Genomic DNA, 11,891 nt, shown 5'->3' with positions numbered 1-11,891 from the left:
ACAAAATAACCTATTTTGAAGTTAAAAAGTTATGGCTTTCTGACATTCATATTAGTAGTGTAATATGTTCATTAAATTTTTTTGTTACAAATAACACAACGAAAAAATAAGTTGTCATTCTCCCTTTTTTTTTTTTTTGATATTTTATGAAAAAACCTAAGAAACTTTGGCTATTACTATATGTTTTCTTAAATTAATTACAATAAGTTTTTATTTTAGGTAAATTTTAAAAGTAAATGTTATTATTATTATTATTATTATTATTATTATTATTATATTATATATATATATATATATATATATATATATATATATATATATATATATATATATCATTATTATATAAAAAAACCTTATTATTATTTAAAAATATTTACTTTGTTATTTCTTTAATTTATCGTTCTACATTGCATATTATGGGATGTCTGATGAACAGTTGCTTTTAGAAACATATCTTTTATAATTTATTATAAAAAAATTTATTAGCTCTAAAAATTGAACAAGTCATATTTTGGGCTCACCCAATTATTTTTATTTCCGTTGAAACATATTTCTTGTGTAATTACAATGGTTTAAGTTTATTTTTTGTTGGTGTTTCATAATTTTTGTGAGGTTATGGTGGTAATTCATGGTAGCAGCTGATGTAAGATTAGATCAGTTACTCAACTAATATGATCATATGTGAGGCAAATAAGTTATTATAATGGCGACTTGATCAATAAGCACAATTACATATTTGAAAGTGCTTTGAAAACATTTTTTTTTAATGCACCATGATTTAAAATCATATTATTACAAGTTGCTTACTAGGTTTTTTTTCAAACTTAGGGAGAATTTTTATTTGCAATTTAGAAAAAGAAATCTATTAATTTCTTATAAAAAATGATATTTGTAGTTTTAAATAGCAACCACATCAGAACTACTTATGTTTCTTTTAATCCTTTGTCACATTGATTTAATTTTAATGGATTGTTCCTCTTCACGCATCAATTGTTGAAGCTCTAAAATTGTTTTAACTGTAATAATTTTCTTATCTTTTCCATTTTTAGATTAAGCAGGTGGTTGTGATGGATATCAAAAATCAACATGAAAGAAGATTGTCAAATGATCTCACAAAATTTGTGGCTTTAACCACCAATACTATTTCATTCTTGTACAAAATAGAGGTGATATTCTACAAATATGCTAGAAGAAGACACTTTGTGCAGGGTTATTATAAAGTTTTTATCTTCATGTCCTAAATCTTTAAAATATGATAGTTGTAAGGTTTCTGCAATATAAACCACTTATTTGGTTGTTCACTTTTGTAGAGTGCTTTTGCTGGTGTACTAAACTCCATTTTACTATTGTTTTGGAAAAAACATTATTTTTTAATAACCATTGAAATGTACAATACAATTTTAAATAGGTTGACATATTGGTGTAAGTTCATCATTCTTAATTTGTAGTTGTTTTTGTTAAAAGTGGAGAGTTCCTTTACGGCAAAATACACAACATTATAATTTAATGTTGGTTTTTTATTCATTTGTTTCATGTTCGTTTTATGTTATTTGTATACAGTATTTTTGCAAGGATTTTTTTGGGTTGACTTTTTTTTATCCATTTTCATCTAAGACAATCAATCAGTACTTCGGTTATTCAGTTTTATTACGACTAATGAGAGATATAGCAACATACTTTAATTTCTTTGTATTGAAATTTACAACCCTACACTTACAATTGTCTTCGTATCAAGGCATTGTTTTTCTAGTGATCAAGAGGTTAACTTGTAATATTACCAACTTTTCTTGATTTCTTTATTATATAGCAATGTACTTTCACTTTTTTTTTTTGCTTTGTTGACATTTTAAAAGAACCTTCATAGTACAAGAAAAAACTTCCACGAGTTGTAGGCATCTTTTCCTTATTGGTTAAATGTTATATCCATTTTCCGAATTTAATTTAATGAATAGTTTCCATTGCTAATGAGTTCTTATCGACTTGAGATTGGCTAAATGTCATATCCAATTTTCTTTTTTGATTTAATGCATTGTTTCTATAGCTAATGAGATATTATTGACTTTAGGTGTATAAGTGGCAGAAGAAAGGAAAATGGAGCTAAAAAGAAAGGAATGGTTCTTACATCAAATCCATTATTACTAATGATGATGTCAATTATTATGTACGCTAAAATCAATGAACGAAAGGTAAGAGTTTAAAACATGTTTTGTTTTGACTTAACACCTTAGAAGCATGTGATGTTCTGCTGCTATGACAGAAAAAGCTCAAATTTATGTTGCCTATTTTTTGGTGGTCAACATTAATTTTGACTGTTTTTCTAGGCTTCTTGATGTGAATCTAGAAAATTAAATCTAGCATTTTAACATCAAAGAATAACAAAGATGATGCAAAAACATCACTTAGTTTAATTTTAAAAAGTGACTAGCCTAACTTTTCTGTTAACATTGTTGTTCAAAGTCAGGATGATTTCATCATGTTTTCTTCTCTTCAGCAAGCCAATTAGACCACGTAAAAAAAACCTTGAACTTAATGGAAAGGAGTTGCTCAATCGAGAAGTTGACCACCAAAGAAAGAGTAAATTTGTGTTCAATTTGTAGGTAAATTACAAAAATGATCCTTATTCTATTTTATTTTACAATATTTAGTCTAGAATCGTAAGTTTTTCAGTAGGTCCTTGAGTAAAGCATTACATTAATGTTTTTCTATGTGGATACAAAACCTTATCAGTAATTACAATATTTGTAAAACACTTGTTTCTTTAAAATATCCAATGATCTCACATTACGCTCAGGTGTGTAGGCATATGTGTGGCAAGCAATTTTCATTACTTCAACAATGGTGTGATGTTGCAGGTGTAGAGGTATTTATAAACTAATTTATAAATGAACAACTCTTTGAAGCCAGTGATTCAACATTTCATGTTTTGCTCAAAAGTAATGATTAAAAGGATTTCCTTTATTATGTAACTTTATTATGGAATTTAGCTTTCCAACTAGCCTAAATTTGCAAAAATTTTGTTTGTTGTGTCCATTAGGAAAGTATGAATTTATCGAGCGCCATCTAACTTCGTCGGGGTGAACACCAAGCGTTAGGCAATCACATCATATCATCTTCTTCTGGTCTTTCTAATTCTGTTTCCCACCCTCCTTCAAAGGTGCACTTAAATTGTGTTGTGTATTATATTATATTGGTTGTGAGATCTAAAAAAAGCTTTTAAAGTCCCAAATCCTTCTAATTCATGCTCACTTCTCTAGGCCACGTCGAATTAAGAAGTAGTTGATGTAGCAATAAAGATCAAGGGGCAACCAAGGAACAATTGGCTAAAGCCTTGAATCATAAATCAAAGGTAGCATCTCATGATTAATCCTAATATCCATATAGAGCACAACAAATGATGTCGATAGGTTTATCATAAGGTGAAAAATCATATTAAAATATGGCAATAAATTTCATTTATTTGTTGATTATAACAATATACTTTCATTTTCTTTTTCTTATTTATGTATTGTAATTCAACAATTCACCTATTCATAGCATTGTACTTTCACTGTGTTGGTTATCATCACAATATACTTTAGATAACATTGAAAGAAATACCCAAATTACCCTTTGTGGGTCGTGCTTAGCACGGGCCTCAAACTTTTCTAGTGTGTGTGTGTGTGTGTGTGTGTGTGTGTGTGTGTATATATATATATATATATACTAGCTATTTACCCGCGCCAAGCGACGGATGTGAATAGTTTTTTTCAAAAATTTGTTTCTAAAAACGATTTGTTTTTTGCACAAAAAATTTACTACACCAAATAAACAGTATGTTAAAAACTACATTCAAGGAAATCTTATAACTCTCATACTGAACCCACTTGGATATATGTTCAATGTTTAGTAATCATATATAAATGATCCATTCAATTTACACTCTTCTACAACAATACAATGCCATAATTGTTTGCTTTAAATAGCAACCAAATTATAATAAACAAAGTTGTTTATCACTCGATTTTGTATATATAACACTTGGACATGATACAAAGACACCAAATTATAGATCTGCTTATCCTATAGTAAAAGTTGCCAAAGTTGTCCATCATTCAATTTTGTATGCATTCCTATAAATAATTCCAGAAGAAATATATTAAAAAATAATAAAAATACTTCTACAGGAACATAGTGAACATCTCACTTCAAATTTTTTTCTTATAATAACATCATTGTTTTTTTCTTATTACAACATTGTATCTAGATAAGCACAACCAAGACATGAGCAAGACAACCAAGAACAAAATGTTGTTACTTTTCTTGGTAATGTTGTTGATGTTGCTTTTGATTAAGGAAAAATAACACAACCACTATAGACAATCAAAGTATGCCACTCATCCGATCATATGCACTGCTTAACAATCAATAGAAAACTGAAGTTAAAAGGAAATACAACAAATCAAATTTAACAGGTAATAATAAAAATTAAAAAAAAAACAATTCACTTTAGTTTATCACTAAACCCATGATCCAGATCATGGTGTCATTGGATTTGTGAAGGCTCCAGAAAAAACAGTAAATGGAACCCTCTGCCACCAAAACATATGTTAAGCTACCAACTGGGATGACAGAGCTATTAAAGATCTCCATAACACAGACTAATTTGTGAAATAAAAGCAGAACATATAGAAATATATATATATATATATATATATATATATATATCTTAAACCATTTTTGGGCAAAATAAATGCATAAATTAGTTAATATTGAAAAAATCAAACAAAAATCAGAAAAACCAAGATGAAGAGTGTGTGTGCTTGAAAGGAGAAAAATTGACCAATAGGTTTTTTATTTAGATTTATCGACCAGATGAGGTACTAAAGTAATATATACAAAATTAGTAATGAAAATTAGGAAATGTGAAACTACCAGATCCAGGCATAGTTCCTTGCACCAAACCATAATCAACAGATTTTGAACCCTCCTTTCGAGTTCTGTTCAAATTAATTTCAATTATAAGGGTATTTTTGTAAAGTTAAACAAAATACAATAAGAAAATCATGCATGTAAAGTATAAATGTGGATAAATCTTCAAGGTCGCACCAGATTTTGAATAAAATCGAAGTCAAATGGTGAGGTTGATGACCTTTTATGACCCAAAACAAATAGAAGTTTAGGTCAGAATATATACCAGAGGTTACATCTTTAAATTCACATTAGATTCTGAAAGAAATCAAGGTATGTAGAGGTTTCAACCTTGTATAACCTAGAACCATTGAAATATAGGATAAAAATCATACCCGAGGTTAGATGTTTGAAGTCACACAAGATTATGAACGAAATCAAGATAAAACGGTGAGGTTTTTGACCTTATGAGAAATGATACTTGAGGTTAGATATATGAAGCCACTCCTATTGACTGACTGAATACCTGTTAATGTACGGAACAAATATCATAGTCATGTTTCGCAAAAATCCATACTCAACATTAAGATATCCATGAATAAAAAAAATAAACACGCCGACCAACTATGCTTTAGAAGGTATAATAGATAACAGATAATAGATAGAAAATAGATATATACAAAATTTTAAACCTTTTCTATCTTTACATGTTACTTATTTGGTTTCTAAAATATTACTTCTATTGATTACAACATTTATATTGGCAATAATTGTGATTGTGTATATATATTTTGAAAATAGAGGGGAAATGGAAGTATACCTGCAAGTCCATGAGAAAAATGGCGGCTTAACAAAAAAAAATGTGTAGATGTGAATATTTCATCCAATAACCAACCATAAAGACAAAGAGGGCAAAAAGTTCAAATGGCAGAGGCATAACATACCTGAGGCCAATTTGTAACTCTGAGGAAACTATATAGTCGAATGTATTATAAAAATAAACGAAAAGCAAAATGCGTGTTAATAGATCTTGAAATCAATACCGAAACCAGAACCTTTATCATAACACTCAAGACTTAAAAAGAATAATCAAATGAACCTTTTGATCATCTACCAACTTCAACATCTTATCATCTGACTTTTGCTTCTCCAAAGTTGCCAATTCATTCTATAAAAAAAAGAAGCTTTCTTTAATGATCAATATTTTGTGTAAATTGGGAAGCAAACAATACTTACATGTGAAGTTTGTAAATCCAATTTCACCAGCCTTTCTAAATCCCTAAAAAAGGAGAATCAAAGGAATCAATAGTAGCTATGGAAGAACAGTGGAAATTAATTGACTATCATTTTCCCAATAATTCAACCAAGACCAGTGGCAAGGATGAGAAAATGAATTTGCCATTAAAAAAACAAAAATCAGTAGAACCTTACCGAATACAATAGATCAATCCAATCCCATGTCTTTAAGCATCATAATCCAAGCTTTTATATAGCACATCAGGAACACTATTTATAGATTTTTAGATGCACAATAAAAAAAAGTGAGTTAATCATATGGAATCGCGGTCAAGAACAGAAAAGTGAAAGGAAGAAGCTCGTAACTCTTTTACCAGGTTAAGATAGAATAAAGGGAAACAAACATCAGACCTTTTTATTGTGACTTTTTTTACAATGGTTCAATAACTCCATTTCATGTGCAAATTGGGGCAAGGGAACTTCTTTAAGTTCAACCTGAAGGGAAAAATGGTCATTTTTTTAATTACCCAAGCAATAACATAAAAATCATCTCACGTTCTCCAACATCTATTTTGCTGACTTTATTGTTTTTTTTTTTGTTTATAACATTTTAATGACAAAACATATGAAAATCAGGCTAAAGAAAATAAGATTAAGGCGAGGTTGATGATGATGATGAAACGAGATGTTGGAATTCAAAGTGATCTAATTGAGAGTAGTACTGTGAGCCCGATTTCTACTCATCTGATTCAAGAGAGGTCGATGAAATTGAATTTGAACTTAGATTCATCAAATTCAAGCTCAAAGTCGGAATCAGAATCCAAATCCAATTCCAAATTCAAGATAAATTACTTATCTACATACTTTGTTTATTATCTGTTGAAACAAAAATTAGAAAAACAAACACCTGATTCGACACAAAGAGGAATCAACGCAAACCAAAAAACAGAGGAAGACCAGAAAAAACAAAGAGGTGGTAAAACGAAACTCACATGTATACTTCCAGTCGTAGCTCTGCGTCAATCTACTTGATGGGCGGCGATGATATATTTTTGCTTGGATTCCCCGGATTTCTCCATCACCCCTACCAATAACAACATTCAAGTAAAATAAGTACTAAAAAAAGTTATAATCAAAATAAATATGGGCGAAATAGACCTAGAAAATATGGTTTTTGGAGCCGAGATATTTGATGTCGCGAGTTAGCCACAAGAAATCGGACCAGGTAAACCCTAAAACAGGAATAGAAAGCGATTATTATACTTAATTTGCTTCTGTACTCATACACCGTGCTGTTTGATTAATGTCTTGGAGGGGTTCAGAGCCGTCGACGATGCCAATCATCCTAAAGAACAGCGCACCTTCAATCTCTTCCTGGTGATCATCGGTAACGAAACAAATAGAAATATCTTTGTAATAGTGGAAGAAGGATCAGTTTTATTGAGATGGAAGGGTGAGGAAGATGAGAAGCAAACTGGGAGCCGCAGGAATATTAGTTCAAACTTTGAAATATTAAATCTGGTTACCTTGAAAAAGACGATAAAATGGGATTTGTTGATTGGGATAAGATTTAAGACTTGTGAATTTTGACCGATTCAAATTAGTAAAAGTGTAAGTTTGACCAGATTTACTTCCTTGATAAGATTTTGATGCATAAAAGGTTTGTACATGCTGCATAATTGTTTGGACGACTTAAAATTCAGCGTTTGACCAAAAATGTTTTATAAGGTAATATATATATATATATATATATATATATATATATATATATATATATATATATATATATATATATATATATATATATATATAAGCAACTGATTTAGGAATAATATAAGTTTAGGTTTTGGACTTTAGTCGTAATATGTTCGTTGGTAGGTTTGATTAATGTATAGAAAATATTACAAAAATCGGCTCTATATTTTATAGAAAAAAAGCCTATGTATAGTTTTTTCTTTTATAGAAAATAATTAATGTTAAATAACAACTTTTTGAATTTGAGACTTTGGCAACAAGAATTTCGTATATTGGCAGGTTTCGCCATTTGAATAAAATAATACCAGATTGTCTTTGTTATTTACAGAAAATCCCCGTTCAGATTTTTATTACAACAAATGGTCCATGTATTTTAAAAAATTTAGAAAAATGGTTTTGCCAGAATGTAAATAAAAAATTGACTGTAATTTACAGAAAATGTCACGTTCAAATCTTTTTTACAACAAATAGTTCACATGTTTTAAAAAAATAAGAAAAATGGTTCCTAGCTAATTGAAAATTTATGGAATGCATTCCCCCGCAAAGCAGATACCGGAACTTATGAGTTTGACAAAGACAATTAGAAATTGCAGGCTGACGAAGCGGGATAAGACAAATTCTAATTTCTAATAATTGATAATATATAAAATAAAAATCAGAAATAAGATCCTGATTTTGTGAAGACTTTGTTGCTTAACATAAAATATAAATTGAAATATGTTACTATTTAGAACGATTTCCATGTTTGAAAACCCAAAATACATAAAAGTTGATAACTTAAAAGACCGAAATTGGTTAAATTTAGAACCGGAAAAGATTTATTAACCATTTAGTGTTAGGTGTTGTTTGTACGTGGGCCCCTTTTTAAACAGTATTTCGGCCGCCTGTTTTGTCGTCTCTCTCGTCTCCGTCCACCACCGTCGTTCTTTTGTGTTTGACTCTCTCTCTCTCTCTTCTCTCTCTCTCTCTCTCTCTCTCTCTCTCTTATCCTTCACTACACCACCTCCTCAAACTAGCAAAAAAACGCTCTTCTTTCAACTTTCTCTCTCTAGAACACCCCCTGTCTCTCTCTCTACACGCCCTTCAAATCCCACTATTTCTTCTGTGTTTTTTTCTTTTTTTACATCAGACAAGTGTCTCATCTTGTTGCAGAAAAAACCCAGAAAAAAAGATCAGTTATGTGTGGTCAAACACTCATCTTTTTCAAGATCTTTCGAGTGTTGCTAATCTGTTAATAATCGCTCTTTGTTCTTCCAGAAAACAGGTTTTTTTCTTCTTCTGAATCTTGAAATCTCTATTCATTCATGGCTGGTAGTAATGAAATCAACGCAAATGAAGCCAAGGTATAGTTTCTCTTATTTACTTTATGATCTGTCTTCTCTGCTCCTCTGTTCTTTCTTTTGTTTTTGTCATGTTCCTCCCAAAATAGTTAAAAAAAAATCTTCATTTTTTATGGGTTTTGATCGATTAATTTGGTAATTTTTGGGGTTTTCTTTTTTCTTTGATTTGGGGTTAAAATTTTTTGTGTCTTTTCCTCATCATAACTTTCTTTCTTTTTTCTATGTTTTTTTGATCGATTAATTTGGTCCTCTGGGGTTTTTCCTTTGATTTAGGGTTAAAAATTGTGTTATTTTATCATGATTTACAAGCGTTTTCTTAGTTATTGCCAGTGGTTTAATTTCGATCATCGAATCTCACGTTTCTTTATTTTTTATGGTATTTAATCGATCAACTTGGTAATTATCCTTGATTTTCTTCTTTGTGATTTGGGGGTTTAACTTTTTTTTTTTTTTGACATCTGTTTATTTTTAATCAACAAAATTTCCAAATTCTTCATGTTTTCCGATTTGCCCAGTTGTATTCGATCAATTTGGTGTGGACAGATGTTGATCTTCTGGAATATATTTCAATTTTTTTTAGTTGGAAATAATTCTGGATTTTGTTTCTTTTTTTGATAGAAAGTAGTTCCGCTTCACACATGGATCCTAATTTCCAACTTCAAGTTAGCGTACAACATGCTCCGGCGACCGGACGGCACCTTCAATCGCGAGTTAGCGGAGTTTCTTGACCGGAAAGTTGCGGCCAACACCGTTCCAGTGGACGGCGTTTACTCTTTTGATGTAGTCGACCGCGCCACCAGTCTCCTCAACCGGATTTACAGATGCTCCCCGCTGGAGAACGAATTTTCACGTCAACCCGGAGCCGGAATCTTGGAACTCGAAAAACCACTGAGCACCACCGAAATCGTCCCGGTAATAATCTTCTTCCACGGCGGAAGCTTCACTCATTCCTCTGCTAACAGCGCCATCTACGACACATTCTGCCGCCGTCTCACCGGACTCATCAAAGGCGTCGTGGTTTCAGTAAACTACCGGCGGTCACCAGAACACCGGTATCCTTGTGCTTACGAAGATGGATGGGAAGCTCTGAAATGGGTTCATTCAAGATCATGGCTTTTAAGTGGTAAAGACCCTAAAGTTCATGTTTATTTAGCCGGAGACAGCTCCGGCGGCAACATAGCCCATCATGTGGCGGTTAGAGCAGCGGAATCCGGCGTTGAGGTGCTCGGAAACATATTATTACATCCGTTGTTTGGTGGAGAAGAAAGAAAAGAATCAGAAAACAAATTAGATGGGAAATACTTCGTAAGAGTTCAAGATAGAGATTGGTACTGGAGAGCTTTTTTGCCTGAAGGCGAAGATCGTGATCATCCTGCGTGTAACATATTTGGGCCACGTGGCATCAGTCTTGAAGGGGTTAAATTTCCAAAAAGTTTAGTGGTGGTGGCCGGATTAGATCTTGTTCAGGATTGGCAATTGGCATATGTTGAAGGGTTGGAAAACGCAGGGCAACAAGTGAAGCTATTGTTCTTGAAAAAAGCCACCATTGGATTCTATTTCTTGCCTAATAATGAGCATTTCTACACGTTAATGGAGGAGATCAAAAGCTTTGTGAGCTCTTCTTAATTAACCCTTTTCTGTTCATAGAAGGAAAACTCCAAAAAAAAAAAAAAGACTTTTTTTTAACTGTTCAACTACAGAAGAAGAATCCATACATAACACAAAGCTTTTGACATTTTTACTACTACTTTTACTGTTAGTCTCTCTCTCTCTCTCTTCCTTTTTTTTTTCCTTTCTTGCCCCCATGCTGGTGTGTAGTTTATATGGAGTTTTGTTGGGTGGATGTGATAAGAGAATTAAGAATACAAGTGGTGTGTGTGTGTGTGTCCCTCCGGCAGGGGTAAAACGGTAATTTTCATGTGGGTCATCGTGGCTTAAAGAGGGATTATTGGCAAGAATCCTCCCTTGTGAATTTGATCAAGATGATCATTGTTACTGAAGCTAACTTCAGCAGGACATGGATGTTTGAACTTTGAAGGGAAGAAAGCATCCGTGGATGGTTTTTTTGGTTTCACCTTTACCCAAAAAAACTTTGTAATATTACTATTATTATTATCTTGCTTTTTTTATATATATTATATTATATACTTTTGATAATTGATCTGATATAAGTATATAAAGGTATGTTTGGTTTCCATTTTTATGAAAAGCCTCATATTTATGGCTCTTTTGCATTCCACATTTGTCACTAGCTAGATTTCTTGAACTTTGTGTGTATTTTCTTTGCGAGCCATGAGACCTAAGTTTACCGAGTCAAGACTTTAATGGTTTTTACTCTTGATCTGCGTAAATATGATTATGTGTCCTGGTTTGCTTTGTTATAATCTGCGAAAATAATCCCAAGTTTGTTAATTTCTTGATTATGGTAGTTCGTTGTGTCCATAGTTTCCTTGTTGTGCTTATGAAGTATATGGTTCTATATCGATTGAATTCATGTTCTTTATATTATTGCAAATAAATCTCAAATAAGATTTCAACTAATAATCATCATGAGTAGGTTTCATCTAATCGCTTTGTTCTACTTTATTGAACTAAACAAAATATTACAAATTGTCTTATTGATATTCAAATGTAGTCCACATGCTATTCCAATTCCATCGTGTTAGTCTAGTT

The 11,891-nt window shown here is 31.5% G+C and overlaps 1 protein-coding gene and 1 long non-coding RNA gene across 9 annotated transcripts; one reads left to right on the top strand and one right to left on the bottom strand.

Annotated features, from left to right (window-relative positions):
- Positions 1-3,887: 3,887 nt before the first annotated feature.
- LOC145074239 (uncharacterized) lies at positions 3,888-7,664 on the bottom strand. 7 transcript variants are annotated; one of them, XR_013691766.1, is made up of 10 exons: positions 7,282-7,664; positions 7,116-7,207; positions 6,535-6,618; positions 6,319-6,393; positions 6,124-6,166; positions 5,832-6,055; positions 5,352-5,733; positions 5,174-5,248; positions 4,912-4,976; positions 4,113-4,390 (listed from the first exon to the last, which is right to left on the bottom strand). It is a non-coding gene; the product is annotated as an uncharacterized LOC145074239 (long non-coding RNA). The 7 variants fall into 7 exon arrangements; XR_013691763.1 differs by having other exon boundaries at positions 5,352-5,859; positions 5,987-6,055; XR_013691764.1 differs by having other exon boundaries at positions 5,352-5,413; positions 5,708-6,055; positions 7,282-7,663.
- A 1,335-nt stretch (positions 7,665-8,999) lies between these two features.
- On the top strand, positions 9,000-11,375 carry LOC145072248 (gibberellin receptor GID1B-like). Of its 2 annotated transcripts, none has more exons than XM_079018645.1 (2): positions 9,000-9,221; positions 9,837-11,375. In XM_079018645.1, the coding sequence occupies exons 1-2, from the start codon at positions 9,183-9,185 to the stop codon at positions 10,842-10,844; spliced, it is 1,047 nt and encodes a 348-aa protein (XP_078874771.1). In that variant the 5' UTR covers positions 9,000-9,182; the 3' UTR covers positions 10,845-11,375. The 2 variants fall into 2 exon arrangements, with proteins under 2 accessions (XP_078874771.1, XP_078874772.1); XM_079018646.1 differs by having other exon boundaries at positions 9,011-9,142.
- The last annotated feature ends 516 nt before the right edge of the window (positions 11,376-11,891 follow it).

Source organism: Lactuca serriola, chromosome 9 (assembly GCF_051521515.1).
Source record: "Lactuca serriola cultivar US96UC23 chromosome 9, Lser_US96UC23_V15, whole genome shotgun sequence".
NCBI lineage: Eukaryota > Viridiplantae > Streptophyta > Magnoliopsida > Asterales > Asteraceae > Lactuca > Lactuca serriola.
Note: the sequence above shows the minus strand (reverse complement) of the source record. Positions and strands in the feature narration are given on the sequence as shown.

Bases quoted from the DNA above. Each gene is read 5' to 3' on its own strand.
- LOC145072248 (XM_079018645.1), top strand. From the start codon at position 9,183: ATGGCTGGTAGTAATGAAATCAACGCAAATGAAGCCAAG. The intron at 9,222-9,836 runs GTATAGTTTCTC...TTTTTTTGATAG, and splicing joins TCAACGCAAATGAAGCCAAG to AAAGTAGTTCCGCTTCACAC.